Raw genomic sequence first — 20,192 nt, 5'->3', positions numbered from 1 at the left:
GTCCAAATCAATATTGTTAATAGCAATAATCATGTTTTTAGTCTAAAAGGCATTGCACCTTTATCTGCTGATGTCTCCGTGGGCACAGTCTCTGATTTCTCAGATTCTGTGACGATCTTCCAGTTTTTGCTAGTCTCAGGCCTGTAAAGTAAACACGCATTAAATGTTATGGGAAGTATACAAAAAAAAAAAAAAACAACTCAGAAGGAGGAGTAAATTAAAAATGATTGGCAAATGTCAAGGCTGACCTCTGAAGCGGAGGGGGTTTTATCCGAGGCTTTTCGGTGGCTGACGTGGGAGTTTTAATCTGGGGTTTAGTAGCTGGAGTGCTGTCTGGCTCTTTACTCAACTCAGCCTGGGTCTTCTGAATAAAGTCATTATATGACTGTTGAACCAGAGGAAGACGAACATTAACAAATACAGCATACTGACAATTTTTTAATAACCAATTAAAAAAACACAGCAAAATAATACAGCAAGACAAGCGCTTTCTTTAAGATAAACAGCACAAAGAAATAGGTGAATATGAAAGGTGATGATGGCTGACCTCCAGCTGTTTCAGCAGACTCGCCTCCTGAGCTTTCAGTCGCTCTTTTTGCCTCTTCTTTTGCTCTTTTTTTAGCTGGTACACCACAGATTTGCGCTTACGGAGCTCATCCTTGAGGGCGCGAATACGGCTCTCTATATCACTCTGATCAGATGTGGTCTCTGAGGTAAGAGGAAAAAAAAAAAAAGAAGAAAATCACCATTGTCTTTGCTAAAAAAAAAAAATGCTTAAGGCGGCACCAAACATTTGTTTGTCTACATAAAGATTAGAAGTGACAAAGTACAACATTTAAATAATAAAGTTAGACAATGTATTAAACCTAAAAGAAGCACAATTTATTTTAGCACAATCTCTCTTTTAAGACAGATCATCTGTATAAGGCAGGTAGACTCATCTGGTCTTCTATAACATGACTAAGCGGTTTGATCCAGAGAAGTGCACACACAGAGATTATATTTTGCTGGCACAGTGTTCCTCTTCCTGCATTCACATATCCAATTTAGAAATGATGTAAAGGATAAACTGGAGCAGGCTAAATTAACATACCAGGTATGTAGAACCTTAAGAACTATGATTTGAAAAAAAAAAAAAAAATTATAATTAATAAAAAAAAAAAAGACCAAGGATAAAATGGATTAAGAGAGCAAAATGCTACATATTCTATATGTTGCAGTCTACATTACGTTGATCCGCAAATTGATTACGCAAATCCAGATAATTTTCAAAGTCTGATGGGGGCAGCAAGGATCTTACCGGATGGAGTGGCTGAATGAGGGTCACTGGTCTTGGAGCTGGAGCGCACCTGCATCTTGCTGCTTCCGCTGGTGCCAGTGACAGTCCCAGGCCAGCTACTGTCTGAATGTCGAAGAGAGCTGAGGCTGGCTTTCTCTGGAGGAGACTGCAACACATACAGGAAGAGGGATCCAAGGTCAGGACATGTAAATCACACTCACCAAAGAGAGCTAGAATCAACCCTGTTTAATGTAACAGCACATAAACAACTTTGGATTACTTGTAAGAAGCAAACAACTTTGCATATCCCCATGTTCAGTATCCAATAATTGCTCTAGTATCGGAGCAGTGGGTGTGTGTTCACGGTGTGTGTGCACTTTGGATGGGTTAAATGCAGAGCACAAATTCCGAATATGGGTCACCATACTTGGCCACATGTCACGTCACTTTCCTCTAGATAACATTAGAAGCAGAACCCAATTTTTTTTTTTTTTTTATAAACAAAACTCATGTCGCTCTATGTACAGGTTCAGTTTTCACCTGTTTGCTGTCTGTGGCATTAAACTCAGGTGAGTAGAGGGTATCAGGGGCAGGGCTGTTGCCTGTATGAGGAGAGTGGAGTTCAGAGACAGGTTGGTCTGAGGAAGGGCTGGGCAGCTGCTCTGGAACTGACAAATCGGTGTGCACGCTGGACACAGACAATGCTGGGGAGTCATCATCTTCACTGCCTGCTTCTGTGAGAACATGCATACAGATACACAAAATGTAACAGTTCAATTCATAATCATTGCTTTGACGCTCTTACACACTGACTTACAAAACTAGTGAACAGAGTAAACATGATAAACAGTGGAAAACATTTCCAGGGTCTTTCCAGGGTAAATGGCTGCCAAGCAAGTATCCATATTTACACAACCATTTAAAAATTTGGGGTAGGTAAGATTTTTAAATGTCTTTGAATTAAATCTTTTGCAAAAATACAGTACCACACTAATAGTGTAATAACTTTTCTATTTTAATATATTTTAAAATTTATTTCTGCGATGGCAAAATTTTCAGCAAAAAAAAAAAAAAATGCTGCTTAATGCTATGTAATATTTTTGTAGAAACCTTGATGCATTTTTCAAGAATGAATAGAAATTTTAAAAGAACAGCATTTATTGCTATAGAAATCTTCTATATCTTTACCGTCACTTTTGATCAATTTAATTTGCTCTTGCCAAATAAAGGTATAATTTCTTTTGAACGGAAGTATAGATGGAATACAACTGATCTGCGGTTACTGATGTGCATATACCGGCCATTCTTTAGAAGAATACTTTCAATTTCACTTCCTTTCCATCTCAATATCTTTTTCATACTCTTCACCTTGTCCTGTGGAACTCTCTTGTCCACTGCTGGTTTTACTGCGCTCACTTTCCCGGCTGCGCTGCTGCAGTGGTGTTCTGTTGCGTGGCTGCTGCTGCTTTTCCCAGGCCGCCAGAGCTTGTTTCTCCATGCGCCGCACTTCTGCCTCCTCCGCATCCAACCTCTGTCTCCACTCAAGAAGCTCCTCCGCATGTCTGCGCCTCTGCATCAACTGCTGCTCCCTTTTAGTAAGAAACCTACAGGACAGGGAGTGAGGGAGACAAAGAGAGATAGAAAAGGCAGAAAAAGGGAGAACAAGATTGTGTAAAGCAAAGTGACACAATTTGTAGACAGACCACCACAAAAGCAGACAAAGCAGACGTCCAAATAATCCCACTCACCCACGTTCTTCAAACACCAGATTAGTCTCTTTTGCAAAGGATGTGCACCCACACAAACCCTCATACACACACACACACACACGTTCACACTCCAAAACATGCTTCCAAAAACAGGCACGGCTCCACTTGGAGACCTGCATTCATTTTAATGGGGAAAACAGCCCTATTGTGCCTTTAACATCTTTATCAGGGTAAAACTCATGCATCTGATACAACTCATGGGTGACACGCATGGAGACAACCACCTGACAAACTGAAACACGCAGGTTCCACCCAGGGTTTTGACAAACAGTGTTAGGCTTTTGTCTCTGTAAGTGCAATCCTGCAATGGAATTATTTGATTGTACATTTCCTTTAAATACATAAATAGTGCTTTGGCGATATAAATGTATAGTTCTTCACAAGCACATTAAAGTGAAATTTGAATAATTAGAATTTTACAAGCTGTACTGAATATTACAGCATATTTATCTTTTCTAGCAAGCTGTGCCAGGCAAAAACTCGTGCTTCTATGAAGGCAGGACATTATTTTATTTTTTTTCAGAAAAAAGCTCTCCATGTATCATGACTTTGGTCTGTTAGATCAAACTCGCCTGGCTTTTTCATTGAGGTTTAAGATAATTAAAAACATGTTAGAGAAAAACAGATGGCTTTATCTAAAAGCAATCGTCCTGCCTCGTGAATACAGCGGCCATCTTCATCTAACCATAAATTGTATTATGTTGCCTCAGTCATATATACTCATTAGCTCATCGCGGGCTACACTTATTTAATCAGGGGCTGGAGTTAAGATTTACTGTGGCCATTGGGCAGATGAAGAAGTCCTAAACTAGCATTATTCAGAAGCATACAATATATCAGTCTGCCCGGCCTGTCTGAAAAGAGATATTCCTCCCGGTCTCCACTCACCACAATACCAAGTTCAAGAACTGATTTAACAGAGACGCTTTGTGTGTGGTGCATGGTTAAAGTTCACGAAAGTTGTTGGGAGTTGTATTTCAAAGGTATATTTTGCAAAAAGACAAAATAATCCCTACATTTAAGATCATCAAGATTATTTGCATTGTGATTTTCATGACAATTAAGTTAATGAACAATTCAATCCCCCTTATTTCTGTAATGCAAAAAAAAAAAAAAATATATATATATATATATATATATATATATATATATATATATATATATACACACACACACACATAATCTTTTAATATTACATTAATTAGAGTATAATGACCATCAAAATATAAATGAAACATTACAATATAAAAATAAAAAAGAAATCATGTAAAAAATAATCTTGATGCATTACACGAATGAACATTTAGCGGTACACATTTTCTTAACTGTCATGAAGATAATGTTGCAAAAAGTTGATGGTCATAAAAACAGGCTTCATGTATGCAAAATGTAGACATGTTTTCGTGAGATTCACCATATATAGATTACATTTACATATTAATACAAGACAGACTAGCAACAAGGCAAAGACTGGATTTGACAGGATCACACCACAGAGACAAAAGACGTAAGACCCAGAAATCAATCATTTAACCCACCATGATTTAAACAAGTCTGATCTTTGGCTTTGAGATTGACGGTAATTATTTGCCTGTATTTGATAAGCAAATAAAAGCTCAAAAACCAATCACAAAGGATTTTGGTAAATCATTTAATCATTAGAAATAATCTTCCCCAATCAGATAAATAATAACTATACTTAATATTAAACTAGCTTTAGCCAGAGAATCAGCTTATTTTAGCATGGTGTAGCCAGTTCATTTTCATCCATCCATTCATCACTGCATTCCTCTTTCTGTTTTTATCCCCACTCTCCCAGCTGTGGCAGTGGATGAACAAAAGCATGCTCCATGGGAAATAGGTGCTGAGAGAGGGGAGGAGGGAGGGACGGGAAGAGAGAGGAGGATTGTGGGTAACTGTACCTGACCAACTGGCTGTAGATAAAGAGCTGGAATTTGGGGTGAAGTTTTGGAAGACAGACAGACAGAGAGGCCCAGTGATGAGCCGTAAAGACAGAGAAGAAATAATGGACAGGAGAACAGTGTCTAAGGAAGAAAGAGGAGAGGACAGTCAAAAATTAAGAAGAAAAGTGTTGGAGAGAATGAAACAATAAGAGAGAGAAAAAAAAAGAGAGAGAGACATAAGAAACACAGATATGGAGACAGAAAGAGAGATTGAGTGTAAACATGTGTATCCTTATTTTTCTCTAGCTACTGTGCAACAAACACATCAACCAGTTATTGACTTTTAACTGTTAACTACATGCTGCAAATCCTTAACAAGCCACTACCTTTGAGTGTCATACTTACAAGTCAAAAAAAAAAAAAAAGTTTACGAGCAAGATGAAAGGTCTTGGTAATTACAAGCTTTCCTGGAAAAGCGGCCTGGAAACATTTATCTGTCCCAAACAGCAGTCTGGAGAGTCTCATAAAATTATCAGAAACACCTGTGTCATATTTCAGTCTTCCCAAAATTAAAATAATATTTAGAACTGTTATTTTTTGTAGATTTTTGTTTTCTGTAGATTTTTTGGACTGACAATTGAAGTTCAATTCTAAGTGCCTTAAGTGAACAAAAAAGCAGCAGTATTTTATTTTAAATGCAATAAAAAAATAACTTTTCAATCGAATTATTCACAAGTACGTTTGTGATGAACACCTGTGAATATACATAATGGTAGTATGAATTCATTTATTCAGATTTCTTTTTTTTTTTTTTTTTACATTTTATGCTATAGATCTATGACCCAGACATTTCTTTGTGAAATTAACAAGCTGTTTCTCCATGCAGATTTGAGTGACTAATTCTGCTGTGATAAAAGAGGGTAAATACATTAATATATAAAATTAACTAAATAAAGGGAAGACGACAATGCAAATCACAATTATCTTTGCTTTTACAAAAAGAGCTGCCTAGACTGGATTACAAATCACTGTGAATGAAATGCAGGATAAAGTGCTTATACTGATGAATACTGAATAAATACAGCTGGAAGTTATACAAAAGAGATCATCATGCTATTAGTAAGAGCTAGAAAGTGAGCAGAAGTGTGTGAACGGTGCTACAATCGCAACACAGCATGTGATTAGTTGAATCAGACAAGCGTGAAATCCCCTTCCCTCTGTGTACCAATTTTATTCTCACAACAATTTGTGTCAGTGCTATGAAAAGTTTCTGAACAATGGGACGACCCTCACGAGTTGTCAAGATATGATTGTAAACAAGAACCTGTTGTCAAGGATTGAGTGGCTGAATATGGGAGAATGAGATCACACACAATGGACAAAGCGTTTAGAAAATATGTGGAGGTTATGAAACGCATTAGAGAAACCTCATGACCTGCAGATTGTTTCAGAAATCTCACTGGCAGAATGTACATCCTGTTTACTAGTGGCATAGGGAAGCTGTTCTCTATTTTAGATGTGAAATATTCCTTCATTCATTAAGGGAGAGGGGTGTTTTCCTACACAGAGCACGCTTATGTTCAAACCAAACACTGTGCACACAGAAATAAACACTTTAAAATGTCATATGGTCAGCAAGCTGTACACGAACCTCGAAGAAATGAATACATGTTATTAGTAGCATTAGCTAGTCATAAATAAGCAATCGCCCCTGAGTACATTAAACATTCATTGTTTGATTGGCATAACATATGCATAAAGTCATTAAAGTTTGGTTAATATAATCAAATGGACTTTACAAACCAATGCATTATTTGACAGGACAGAAGAGGAAAAAGACTGAAGGATAGAAAAGAAACATGCGTGAGGGTTTATTTACTTTTCGTCCATGTGAGAGCGCATCTTTTTCAGTTTCTGCATGATGCTGCTGGTTTCACTGCCCGACACAGACATGGGGGAGTGGCTACGGGTCTCTGCGTCTGTCACAATCACGCTGAGCGGAGCCGAATCCTCCGCCACACCTGAAACGGGTGGCTCCTACAGATGTTTCATTAAAAAATTTTTATTTTTTTTTTAAAAGTGCGATTTGTTCAATGAACTGCATTTACAGTAGAGTACTGACAAGATACAAAAAAGCTTTTATTTAGGAAGATTAAGAAACACAATCTTTCAGAGGACTGACCAGCTTTGTATCGGCGCTTTTGAGCCGCTCTTTGAGTTTGAGTGTTGTGTGCCTCATTCTTTCGATCTCCTCCTGCTGTTTGAGGAGCAGCTGTCTCTCCCTCCTCGCTGCTTTATTGGCCTCCTGCAGTCGTTTGATCTCCGCCTGGGGATAAACAACACAGCAACATTTTAGCCTTTAAACATGACAACATTTAAGTAATTCAGTTATGACTATTTCATTTATTATACATTCATTTGCAATTGTAGCTTAGAGACCATCTCATAAATCCACATATGATTGTCACCTGTTCCTGTTGTAGCTTCAGTATCAGGCCTCTCTGTTTCTTACGAAGGGGTGGCATCTTATCGTCCTCTCCTTTATCTCTGAGATGCCTAGTGGAGAAGAAAGGAGACTACAGTTCAACAATTTTAATCAAGCTGATCACACTACTGTCTTTAAATGTACGGGTTTCTATTTCAGCATATGAGATTTAACTTGTTGGGGGACAGATTTTTTTTTATTCAGCAAGGATGCATTAAACTGATCAAAAGTAACAGTAAAATCATTTAACAAAAGATTTATATTTTAAATAAATGCTGTTCTTTTGAACTGTGTATTCTTCAAAGAATCCTGAAAAAATGTACTATGGTTTATAAAGCACAAATGATTTTAACATTGACAATAAATATTTTTTGAGCACCAAATCAGCATATTAGAATGATTTCTGAAAACCATGTGACACTGAAGACTGGAATTGCTGCTGAAAATTCAGCTTTGCCATCACAGGAATAAATTACATTTTAAAATATAATAGACTATTTTTAATTGTAATAATGTTAGACTACTACTGTTTTTAATGTATTTTTGATTAAATAATTGGAGCCTTCATGAACATAGGAGACTTCTTTCAAAAACATTTAAAAATCTTACTGATGCTTTTGAACAGTTGTGTATATAGGAGTTATCAAGCAGGGAATATAAAGTGGAAAATGTAGGGTGAGACAAATGTATGGATATTATTATTTTCTCCCCACCTGTGCAACCTTGATTACAAGAACAGTCATTCATTTCAGAGGCAGTGAATGTTATTAGATTTTAGTGAAAGTTTACAAAAAACTTTTTTCTTTTGAAAAATTTGCATTTTTGAATAATACTAATATAAACCAGAGCAACAATTAAGAAAGCAAATATGGTCCATTTTGATTTCATGTTGTATTTAATATCTTTTTTCCTGATAATCATAATGAATGTTTGTCCTGCCTCTTCTGGTGTTCCAGCCAGGCCAATTCAGCCTTGGTCTTCTCTCGGAGGGCCTTCTGACGCAGACGCAGCAGAGAACTCTGATGTTGAGCTCGAACTTCCTCCTCCTTCATGTACTGACGCACCAAATCCATGGTGAACTTCGAGAAGCTGTCCTGGCCACTTGAGAAGGGCATGCTGCCATCCTGCTGTGAATAACGTGATATGATGCAGGGGAAAAACAAGAGCTGAGTCATTTATCAATCCCATACAAAACAGCTTCTTATCAACACACCAGGAAAAACACAAACAAACTCCAACTATGACAACCAAATAGAACAAAACACAACAGGCTTGTTTATACTGAACACAACTGGGGTCAGAGTTATGCTGCATGAGCAGAGCTGACAGGACGTTACCTTCGAGCTCGCTCTGGGGCTGGATCTGTCATGGCTGTGGTCATCGTCAGATTCGGGACGAGGACTGGGCTTCCTGTCCAGCGATTCACGACGGTGGGCCTCGGATGGTAAAAGAGAGCGGAACGATCTTTCCTCAATGTCATCCTCTGTCATCGAATCATCAAACTTCACAAAGTACTCTGTGGCACAGTCTGCTGATTGGAGGAATAGACAGGAAGTGGTCAAAACAGCTCACATTTCTCAGGATAGACTATTTAAGTTGCTTGTCCCCAAAAATTGCTTTACCTTTCTCTTCAAGCGGGCTGCGCACATTGTCCGAGCAAAGGGAGTCATCGGCAGTGGTGTGAGCTTGGTCCTCCACTGAACTACTGCTCCTGTCTTTTCCTGGTGTCTTCCTCTCCTTTTGATCAGAATGAGGTGGACTCAGCTGGGTACTACTGCTGCCGCCACCACTTAAAAACAGAGAGATTAGCATTTACACACTGTACGTTCTATAAAAGCATTAATTTGGGCTGTAAAAGAAAAATCAGCTCAAATGAAAAGTACACTGTGTTACCTGATGGTGGGTCTCCTGGAAGGGATGGACTCTGAGAGGCTATCTGGTGGAGTCTCAACCTCTGATGGACTCTTACGTCTCTCAGGAGACAGCTCACTTTTCCAGCTACTGGAGAAGATCCAAAACAGCATCATTACTGATGTATAGATCACGATCACTAATATGACAAATTTGAAAAAATCTTTCACATTAGAAAATGGAAAGTGAAAACATGGTTAAAAGGATAGTCCACCCAAAAATGAAAATACCATCATAATTTACTCTCCATGTTGTTCCAAATCCCCTGTCGTGGATCTCATTTCTCATCTGCACTTTTGCATATTCAAACTTTCACATAAAATTCAAGGTTTGGAACGACACGAAATAATGACAGATTTTCATCTTCCAATGAATAATTCCTTTGATGCAGAACATTATCTGGCTTTTATGTTTAATGAAGCTGAAGCATGGTACAGGAAGATGAATCAGAATAGTGAATGGCCATGTCTGAGGTGAGTGAGTTACCTGTCAGTGTGGGGGTGTGTTTGCTGTGGTTTCAAACCACGGCTGTGCTGTTTCTGTTGATCATACAGGGTCGTAATGGAGGGGCCAGGAACACTTAGCGCTCCTGCAATCTGTGATCGAGCCAGCTCAGTCATCTATAGGGAGAGAGACAGTTAAATACACTTTTAATCCTTCAAGCTGACTTTAAAGAAAGAGCCACAGTGCCTTGAGGGAGGATCCTTTCCACTCTGAGAAGATAAGCATGTAATCTTGTTTCTAAACATTTGGGGGTTTTCTAGCATACAATTAAATACCCAAGAGTTTGTGTATTAGATATTTAGTAGGACTGAGAATGTTTCGGCATTTCATCATTTATTTTCATTAAGTGAGTCAAGATTTACAAAATGACAAAAATTTGCCCAAATACTGTAAAAAGACAATGTCAACTGTGATCCACCAATAAAAATAATGGAATTTTTTATTTAGAATTATTTATATACTATTAGAGCATTTATAAATATCAACTGACAATGTTTGTTTAACTTACTAATTTTGTTACGTGCCTGTTTAAAAAAAAAATGTATTTATTATAAATTTGTTTTTGCTGTTTAGGTTTTAGTTCTGCTTTTATTTCCAGTTAACTTCTAACTGTCTAAAAAGTTTTTCATTTTATGCTTTATTTTGGCTTTATTTCAACTAACAAAATAGTTTTTAATAGGTTTAACTTATTTAACAGTAAACCTTCTATCTGTTCTGTCCTGTTTATGCTTCTTAAAAATCATAATTATATTTGGAAATACATTTTATAGAAAGAGATTTTCAGGACTCAATCCAGAATTCTTTGGGGAAAAAAAGCTCACCTCTTTAATGTGTAGTGCTGTTTCTGCTGTATGGCGTGCAGACTCAGCCTGATGGTTTATCATTTTGTTTGTGGCCTCATGCAAACCTCCTAACGCCTGCTGTTGAGACTGGACCAAACTCTCTTGCAGCTCTGCATGGGCCTTGAATCCAACACAAGCATCCGTTTATTGAAGACACAAATCATTTAACTAAAGCTGCCATTTTTAACTTGGTCTGAATCAGATTTTGATTTCATCATCCTTCCCTCGTAGATCAGGGGTGGTCAGCATCGGTCCTGGACAGTTTTGCTCCAACCTTGACAAAAACCAATCTGCCTTGTAGCTTTTTATTAAAGGGGTGGATGACTGGGTTTTTTTCTAGGCTTGATCGTGTTTATGGGGTGCAGTCTAACATGTGTTAATGCTTCGTTTAAAAAAAAAAAAAAAACACATTATTTTTCACATAATTTACCTTTATTCCACACCGCTCTGTCCCTTCTCCTCTAAATGCACTGATCATTTCCTGCTTTTATGAAGCCCCTCCGTCAGAAATACGCAATGGGCTCAGATTGGTTAGCTGGTCCAGTGTGTTGTGATTGGCAAAACCGCCTCTAGTGCGTGCCTAAACGTCCCGGCCCTCAGCTCAGCAGCAGGTCCCCCTTTTGTATTGTAAAAAATTGTGTTGTCTACATTGCTTATCAATTTGAGCCTGATTGAGACGCTGAGGATATTAGTGAAGAGGATCATGCAGAACCTGTGCAAGCACGGCTCTTAATGGTATGTTTTTTGTTTGTTGTTGTCTCATACTTTTAGATATGCTGTTATTTGTAAATGCTACTGCTTCTGTTAGCTTTTAATATACGGCAGAGCACGGCGACGCGAGGAAGAGGATTGAGAACCTCTGCTTTAGAACATTGATTTTGAAACTTGTGAATCCATTGGAATCGTTAGAAGACAGAATCGCAATTCATGTATGAATAGATTTTTACGTGCACCCCTAGTTTTCTCTTCCTCTTCCCTAAAGCAGCGCAGCATGGCCTTGCCCCCCTTTGCTGCATGTCCCCGGGGGCGGGGTTTATCTGGGTTTGTGACGTAACTGACCCGGGAAGTAACTCATTGTAGTCACTACGAGCCGTTTTTGTAGGCATTAAAATGCCAGAATTTTAAAAGACAGATATCTCCGTTTGCATTGAACTTTCAGCGCCGCAACTTTGCAGATATTGTGCTCAAACAGCAACATTACACACTAACTAACGTTAAAAAAAGTGAAATCACAATCAACCACCCCTTTAACCTTGATTAGCTTGTTCAGGTGTGCTCGATTAGGGTTGGAGCAAAACTCTGCAGGCTCTCGTGACCAAAGCTGGCCACCCCTGTTGTAAATCTATTTATACATGTAAACTTGTTCAGTACTGTTAAAGGGTCATGAAACCCTGTTTCAGCACTGGTTAGTTCTCACCACAGTTTTAAAAAATGCCAAAAAAGTGGCAGTGGTGCGCAGCGGAGCGGAGGGGGGAGACAGACAACATACACAGCTTCGTGTTCAGACAGTTTCATTTCACTCCCATCAAGTTAAAAACACAAATAAAATGCACAGCCATTTGCACTCTGTATCGAAAAGGCTTATTCTGCTGCGTTCATATAAGCCTTTTGGCGCCTTGTGTCACGGAGCTGTAAAAACGGTTACACTCTCTAAGTGAATGAATCGTATTTGTGCCGAACTCTTATTACAAAGCAAAAACAAACGCTCTCCTTCGATCCATGAACGTTTCTCTGAATTTATGTACGCAGTCTCACAGTCTGAAGCATTTGTCATAGCAAATCAACACATGCTGTTGTGAATAATTAAGCGAAGCGTCTTCTCATAGGATAAGAACACGCAGTCTCATGAATAATTTAATAGACACCGACGCGTCATCGATGTACATTGCCACATCACAAACTGTGACGTCAACACAATGTAGATTTTAAACCCGGAAGATGAAAATAGCGCAAAAAAGCTTTCTCCAACAGTTAAAACTATAGAATGCTTACATTGTCTTCTATGATGTGCAACACAAATACCTCTGCTAAAATCTTAGAAAAAGTAGTTTAAGGGTTTTATGACCCTTTAAAAAAATATACCAGAATATCAGTATACCAGAACGCACCTATCATACAAAAACAGCTTTCAAATTAAACAAACAAACCAAACTGACATGAAAAGATCCTAAACTATTAACAAAGTGGTGCAAATACCCGTGCAGCTTTCTGTCTGCTTTCTTCCAGTTGCCGTTGTGTTTCGAGAGCTTCTTGCTCTGCCTTCATCCTTAGCAAGTACAGTTCACGCTCATGCCTCTGTTGCTGAGACTGCAATAAGACAAGGGTTAAATGTTACCCTCAAATACTTGGCAACATGACCACAACAGGTAAGACAATTGCTTTAGCAGGTGTATAACTTCACCTTGAGAATCTGAGCGAGCGAGACAGTTTCCTGCTGAGCGAGAGACACGCCTCTCACTCGCTCCACATCACCAAGCTGTCGCACTGACTCCTCCACTGCATCCAGGTAACTGAGCTCAGCAGACAGGCGCTGCTGGAGAGCCCCAGGAGCAAACTGGAGCTCCGCTGAACCTGGGGACACATAGAAGTGTAAGTAAACCAATTCCACCCCTCAACTGAAATTCTTATTATATTACAGCAGATAGGGCTGTCGCGATAACCGCAATATCGCAATACCGCGCTATTGATGAGCATAACCGCAGAGGAATGCAACAACCGCAGCAACCGCGATATTTCAGTGTTTTCTTTTTCGTAAGGTTACGCCCTTCTTGTTTTACACTTCGTGCATGTGTACTGAATATTAGTAATGATAACAATGTGTATCATGCTGATTTGCACAGAGGCTCAGTAAATTTGCACTTAACAAGCCTAAACAGACAGCGAATGAGAGAGAGATCGACTGATCGCATGCGATTACCTGCGTCTGTCCTTCAGGCCGAGTCATATGTGAAAACAGGTTGTCATGTCCAAGGAAAGCGAAATCTGTCTTAGCATCGACGCTCTGCTGGTCAGCTGAGCCTTTAAAAGTGGCGCTCAAAGTTAAAATGATTTAAACAGCATGTTTCATTACAAATCGCTGAATGAATCAGCGCTTTTGAACGTGTAGTTGAATGAAGACTCACTCAAAGACAGTCTCTTGCCGCCACCTTGAGGCGAAACAATGAAACTGCAGTGACAGCCGTCTAGAACACGCAGGTGAGATATTAACAGAAAAAGTATCGTCAGTCAGATTCGAGGATCAGAACTAACTCTTATATATATAGGCTAACAACATACTAATGATCTTATTGTCAGGTAAGTTTTATGTGGACCGTTATTTTGTCACTCTCTTCTGTTTACTTCACTTCCTGTTTCAACGCGATTTAGTTTCGGTTTTATTGGTTTCTGAATATGACCTCCTTACATCGTGACACATACACACACAGATTTTATATATATATATATATATATATATATGCGGTAATACCGCATAGCGTGCTATTGAGCCACTCAAAATTACCGCAAGGGAAATTCCTTAACCGCGACAGCCCTAACAGCAGACTTCTTTAGAACTTCAGTTGCTTACAAGTTAAACAAAAATGTAGATGTCAGTTTACCTGCAGTCCTGTGCTCTGTTCTTCCTGGGCTTTGAGTATGGGGTGAGGGGTTGGATTTAGCCCTGGCAGCTGAGGAGGAGGATGAGGAGGAACTGGGCAGAGCTGCGTGAGGGGAACCCGACCCCTGGGCAGACCCTCTGATTGAGATACTGTCACCTGGAGACAACCGGGAAGAACCAGAGCTGGCTGGAGAACCAGCGGCAGGAGTTGTACGAGTGCTTCGGGGAGATTTCTTTCCCTCAGAGTCAAAATGACTAATGAAACAAAACAGGGAAATAAAAATAATTAATAATAAGAAGAATAAATATTAATAATATTAGTAGTAGTAGTTGGAATTAACTAGTTTTGGAAAAGAAAAAAAAAAATTTATATAGAGAATAATGATAACCTTATTTTAAAAAAAAGCAATACATTTTAATAGCTGTATTTATTTGATTTTGCATCGACATTTTTGTTATTGTTATATTTTTAATAAACAAACCAACTTCACACAGATTATTTTACAAGATTTTCAAATTTAAAAAATAATCTAAAAAGATACACTTTTTGAGCTGAAAATACTAATAAGATTTAAAAAAATGGTACAAACTAACAGGTTGAGCTGAATGGTGCACACCACTCTATGTGATGTGACCATCAAAACTTCCAATAGTCCAGTATCTCTTAACAATAAGGTCTTTGTGCTACTGTAGCTGGAAATTATGTCTAAGAAGTGCGCCGATGATGGGAGTATCCCTTAAACTTATGTTAATCCAGTTAAAACTCTCTGTGGTTGTATAAACCCATCCAGAGACCACATCTCTGGAAGATACAGCTCTCTGAATGCTGAAAACGCAGGTAGGCATGAAGGGAATCTGACTCACAGGCTTCAACAAATGCCACAGGGAGGCTCGAATGTCACACTAGGGGGAAATATCTCATTGGCAATGAGCCTGACCTGCAGCACAGCTAACCTACTGAACAAAAGAGCCAGTGTGTACGTGTACGTTGCCTCCCACCTCGCTTTCTGAAGGGCTACAGCAGGCTGAACACTTATACCCTCCACCTGACATATAGTAGTACTAATATTGACACTGGCTCCCCTGGGTTCTAATAATTATGATAAACAGGAACAGCATGGATATTGCATTTAAAGATATTTCCGGTCTGTGCTCAAAATGTCCGAGTTCATCTCCGGTGACATGCAGACTAGCGGAATGGCAATGAAAGATGACTGTACAAGTAAATAAAAATCTTTTCTCTTTTTAAAACTCCAGCTATGCCAACATTAAAAATGGCATGAAGATACATGCAAGAGGCTGTTCAGATGCAGATATCAGTGTGAGCTAATGTGTTTACCAGGCCTTACCTATGGATGGAGTGGACTGAGACACCCCCCAGTGTGCTGTCTGTCTCCACGCTCCTGTGAGAGCTGCGACTAGATGCTTTCTCTGAGCCGCTCCTCTTAAAACCCTCAGCAGGGAGATCAGAGACTGCAGAGGATGTGTTTCTTTGTCCCTCCAGAAAGCTCCTTTCTGAAGCTGTAGGAATGTACACAGATAAAATTAGGAATGTAATCATGATACAAAAATGTCAGTGATCAAAACCAGCATAAGTGAAATTGAGTCAGTATTGCTGATTCTACAAATATACTGGTGTTTAAGTAGCAGTACTTCTGATATATCCCTATAGGAATGTACACGGATCACAGAAACGGATTTCACACTGTACCACACTCAAGATCACATGATGTGGCCCTCAATAATATATCTGACCTCTCTTGCTGCTTGAGCTGGCTGAGTGTGGAGAAGAGAGAGGTGTGAGAGCTGGTGAATGCCGAGATCTTTCCCCAGCTCTGTTACTGTATGCAGATCTGCCACTTAGCACCTCGTCTGAAGGACTGAACCGACCGTGGCCATTACTGTGGAAAGAAGGCATCAGAGTTTATCCGTATGTATATGATTCTACATGGAGCATGTGAAATGTGAGGATGGTATGATTACAGAGCAACACTGCCCTCTTCAGGCTGAATACTAGAAATTTTGTGTTTACTTTAGTCTGTTTTCCAATTATACAAATATTCTGGGTATACAAGGTAGTTATCTATTGAGCATTAAAAACTATTTTGCTTTACCTGAGTCCATTGGGACTTCTCTTGGACGCTGACTGGCTACTGGCGTGTGAGGAAACAAAGTCTTCCTCGTAGACCATTCCATCCAATGAGCTGGCACCAGACAGAGCAGAGCGGAGAGCCGGAGAACTCTTACCGCCCCTCTCTTCAAACGCTACAAAAAAACAAATGTTCAATTAAAATATAAACTTTATTCACAAATGTATGGGGTCAGCAACATTTGTTTTGTGAAAGAAATTAATGCTTTTATTCAGCAAGGATGCATTAAATTGATCAAAAGTGACATTAAAGATATGCATAATGTTACAAAAGTTGCCTATTTCAAATAAATGCTGTTCATTTGAAAAAAAATAAAATAAAATTCCCACCACCATATTAAGCAGCACTGATAACAAGTTATGTTCAACACGGACAATTAATTATTTTTTTGTGCATCAAATCAGCATATTTGAATGATTTCTGAAGTATCATTTAAAACTGAATGCTGGAGTAATGGCAGCTGAAAATTCAGCTTTGCCATCAAAAGAATAAATTATATGCTTTATATATTAAAATAGAATGCAGTTATTTGAAATAATTAAAAAAAAATTATATTTCTCAATATTACGGTTTTATTACTTTTCATCAAATAAATGCAGAATTCATGAGCATAAGAGACTTACTGACCCCAAACTTTTAAATGGCAGTGTATGTCTGTTTTATAAAAAAATTGTATATACATAAAGTAATAGTCTTGTACTCATCAGTTAGAATGAGCAGAATGATAAACACTAAGCTGTTTCCAACAACAACAACAAAAAAATTAATAAGTTTAAAGTTCTCACCTTTGCTGTAACTCATGCTCTTTGTAAATATATTGATAACACTGTGTGGGCTTCCCTTGGCCAGTTCTTCCCATGGTCCATTGCTTCCTCCTTGTACCATACTTGACACATTAAAGGGCAGGTGCTTCTCTGCCGCTTTCTGAAAGCGTGAAATAGGGTTCAAACTGCCTCCATTCAGATGTGCACTGTATCCTGTGGTTCCCAGTCTTGATTTGGGCAGCTCTTGCAGGTCTTCGTCAGATATACTGCCCTCACTCAGCAGAGGACCCTCACTGATAGAACCTCCGCTGGAGTCCAGCTCAACTTCCTGAACAATGGCCTTTGGAGGAGAAGGGGTCTTGCGTGTGTTTCTAGAAGTGAGGCCAGAGGGCGCAAGCGTTTCTTTGTTCCCAGTCTCCATCCTCTCCCTAAAGCTGTGCAAGTTGCCCACACCTGGAAGGGCCTGATCATAGGTGCTCTGACCCGCAGCAAGCAGTTTTTCAATCCTCTCAACCAGGTCATCCGAATCTGTCGGATTTTCTCTGACTGGCGGACTGACAGGTTTAGCCCAGCGGTCATCGTTAGGGATTAAAAGACCCGTGCCTGTATCCCTGGCACAACCATAGTTTATTCCGGCACCGGCTAGCTTACGTGCCTCGCTCTCAATACGGCTGGAGAGAGAGGCAGCTGTGGCTTTAAGAGCCTCAATACGGCTCATTTTGCGGCCTGTGGTTGAGGGAAACGCTGCATGTGCAGTTAGGGACTCTCTGTTAGGTAGTGAAGGTTCTGGATCAAGTTCTAACAGCTGAGAGAAGATATGGCCAGAAGGAGGCACTAGGGAGCTGCTGACCCTCAGAGCAGGACTACGCTGGTCAGATTGAAGCCAGGGTGACCCTGCAAAACCCAAACCATTCCTACAGAAACAAGACAACGGATTATTAAAGTATAATAATGACAAAGAAAAAGACTGCTACACAAAAACATTTACTTAACATATAAAAAAAACACAGTAAATATTTTAAGTTGAGTCACATATGGCATAGATCATGTAATCTAACCAAAATATTTCATTAGGAGATTCAGACGTCCGTTTTAATCCATTTTTAGGAACATCCAGTGTTCACAAACTCAATACGTAGAAGACGCCGCCAAATACATGCACTTAAAGGTGGCCATGGAAACCGAAACAGGCTATCAACAAACACTTCTCGCTAAGCACTGAGCTGACGGATTAATCTGTTCTTACAGAACTACTTGAAATAAGAGCATGTCATCTGTGTAAGGGAATACAAATGACTTCCCATTTAGGGAGAGGGGATATTTTGTTAATCTTTTCAGTGCTTAGAACAGATAAATAACAAAAAAAGAAGCTCTTTGGTAGAAATAACAACTAACAGAAGCAGGGTTTTTTTTAGCTGGAAAACCAAACATTACACTTATGATACAGATGATGTAATGGAATGGGATTCTGTGTGTGTTTTACCTGGAGAAAGGAGGCTGGCATTGCTCCGTAAGGGACAGATCACTGCTGGAGGTGGCACTTTGAGGTCGATCATGTCTTTTGTTTTCTTTATCAGATTCTCCAGATGGCTGGTATACTGGTCTCGGCTGCAGTGTAACAACAAAAACACTTAAAATAGTGGTCGATCATTATAGATTTTGTCTAGACACCAGGGTTTCCAATAGTTAGTATAATCGTGATATCCAGTATATTATGTAGCTATATAAGACTTTGTTTTTCAAGAAGTCCCTTATGCTCACCAAGGCTGCATTTATATTTTTACAAAATACAGTTAAAATAGTAATATTTTAAAATGGAATACACTTTAAAATGGAATTCATTCCTGGGATGGCAAAGCTGAATTTTCAGTTTTACAGTTTTGATACGTTTATTATTACTAAAATTGAAAACAGTTGTGCTGCTTAATATTTTTTTGGAAACTGTGATAAATTTTTTAGGATTCTTTGATAAATAGCAAGTTCAAAAGAACAGCCTTTAATTGAAATAGAAATATTCTGTAACATTTTTAAATGTCTTTACTGTCACTTTCAATCAATTTAATGCATCCTTGTTGAATAAGCATTCATTTCATTCATTCATTAAAAAAAAAAAAAGACAAACTTTTGAAAGGTAGTGTACCTTAAAACTGTCAATTTAATATCATTATTTTACTCAAAATCTACTCAAAATATTTGTGCACTTTCTATGTAACAATATAATAAAATACAATAGCTGTATTATCTTAAATAAGTTCAACAAGATGTTTAATTGTAAAAATGCTGTACAATAAAGGTTTACCTGCTGGACCATGTTTGTTATGGCACCACCATTGATATCTTCTCTGAGCTGAGTCTGTTCCAGCAGAAGTTTGGTGTATGTTTCCTGGAGCCGCTTCTTTATCGGACCTTCAGATGAGACTGGGCCCTTGGTGGCCCCTGCTCGTTGTCTCCTGTAAAGCTCCTGTAGGCGTTTATTCTTGTTCTCTTCTTCCTCCCGCTGAGCCCTCCTCTCCTCTGCTTGCCGTTTTTTCCTTTCTTCTTGTTTTTGAACAATATACAGTCGCACCGCTTCTGCGTCATAGTGCCGTTTCTTTGCCATGGGATGCTCAGGAGGATCTGCTCTCTTGGTAGTCTTGGCAGGGCTGGCACTACGAGAAACTCTGGTCGAGGCACGGACTTTCGAGTGGGGCGCTTCTGCCCTCCTGCTGCTGTCCTCCTCCAACTGCAGGTCATCTAGGATGCCACGGATGTCTGCTGAGAGAAGGTCTGTGCTGGGAGATTTTCTTCTATCACCCACTGTTGATCTGGAGGGTCCAGCTGGCTCTTCTGGAAGAATGTGATTGCGAGGTCTTTCTGCACTGGGGGGCCTTGAACGCCGGCTACGCTCAAGACGAGGATCAGAGCTGGAACGGGGACCGGGGGCTGCAGGAAAAGACAGGAGGCAAACAGGAGACCAAATTTATATTACTTAAATTAGGCCTGTCGCAAT

General features: G+C 39.2%; 1 protein-coding gene across 11 annotated transcripts in view; it reads right to left on the bottom strand.

Moving 5' to 3' along the window:
* Positions 1-20,192, bottom strand: part of cep350 (centrosomal protein 350) — a 37,626-nt gene that overhangs the window by 5,515 nt on the left and 11,919 nt on the right. For 4 of the 11 annotated variants that reach the window (XM_058783913.1, XM_058783914.1, XM_058783915.1 and 1 more), the window contains exons 11-35: positions 19,503-20,125; positions 18,687-18,811; positions 17,225-18,117; positions 16,404-16,554; positions 16,045-16,190; positions 15,639-15,810; positions 14,291-14,544; positions 13,096-13,265; positions 12,891-13,001; positions 10,674-10,814; positions 9,835-9,968; positions 9,331-9,438; positions 9,060-9,226; positions 8,775-8,968; positions 8,377-8,564; positions 7,421-7,508; positions 7,135-7,278; positions 6,832-6,989; positions 4,971-5,093; positions 2,648-2,883; positions 1,820-2,013; positions 1,301-1,445; positions 548-708; positions 249-385; positions 59-141 (exon numbers count right to left, since the gene is read on the bottom strand). In XM_058783913.1, coding sequence (XP_058639896.1) covers positions 59-141; positions 249-385; positions 548-708; positions 1,301-1,445; positions 1,820-2,013; positions 2,648-2,883; positions 4,971-5,093; positions 6,832-6,989; positions 7,135-7,278; positions 7,421-7,508; positions 8,377-8,564; positions 8,775-8,968; positions 9,060-9,226; positions 9,331-9,438; positions 9,835-9,968; positions 10,674-10,814; positions 12,891-13,001; positions 13,096-13,265; positions 14,291-14,544; positions 15,639-15,810; positions 16,045-16,190; positions 16,404-16,554; positions 17,225-18,117; positions 18,687-18,811; positions 19,503-20,125 — 5,046 coding nt within the window. The remainder of the gene's footprint in view (positions 1-58; positions 142-248; positions 386-547; positions 709-1,300; positions 1,446-1,819; positions 2,014-2,647; positions 2,884-4,970; positions 5,094-6,831; positions 6,990-7,134; positions 7,279-7,420; positions 7,509-8,376; positions 8,565-8,774; positions 8,969-9,059; positions 9,227-9,330; positions 9,439-9,834; positions 9,969-10,673; positions 10,815-12,890; positions 13,002-13,095; positions 13,266-14,290; positions 14,545-15,638; positions 15,811-16,044; positions 16,191-16,403; positions 16,555-17,224; positions 18,118-18,686; positions 18,812-19,502; positions 20,126-20,192) is intronic. The other 7 variants (XM_058783916.1, XM_058783922.1, XM_058783918.1 and 4 more) reach the window with 6 other exon arrangements.

This window comes from Onychostoma macrolepis, chromosome 08 (genome assembly GCF_012432095.1).
Source record: "Onychostoma macrolepis isolate SWU-2019 chromosome 08, ASM1243209v1, whole genome shotgun sequence".
NCBI lineage: Eukaryota > Metazoa > Chordata > Actinopteri > Cypriniformes > Cyprinidae > Onychostoma > Onychostoma macrolepis.
This window is presented reverse-complemented; position numbering and strand designations above follow the sequence as displayed.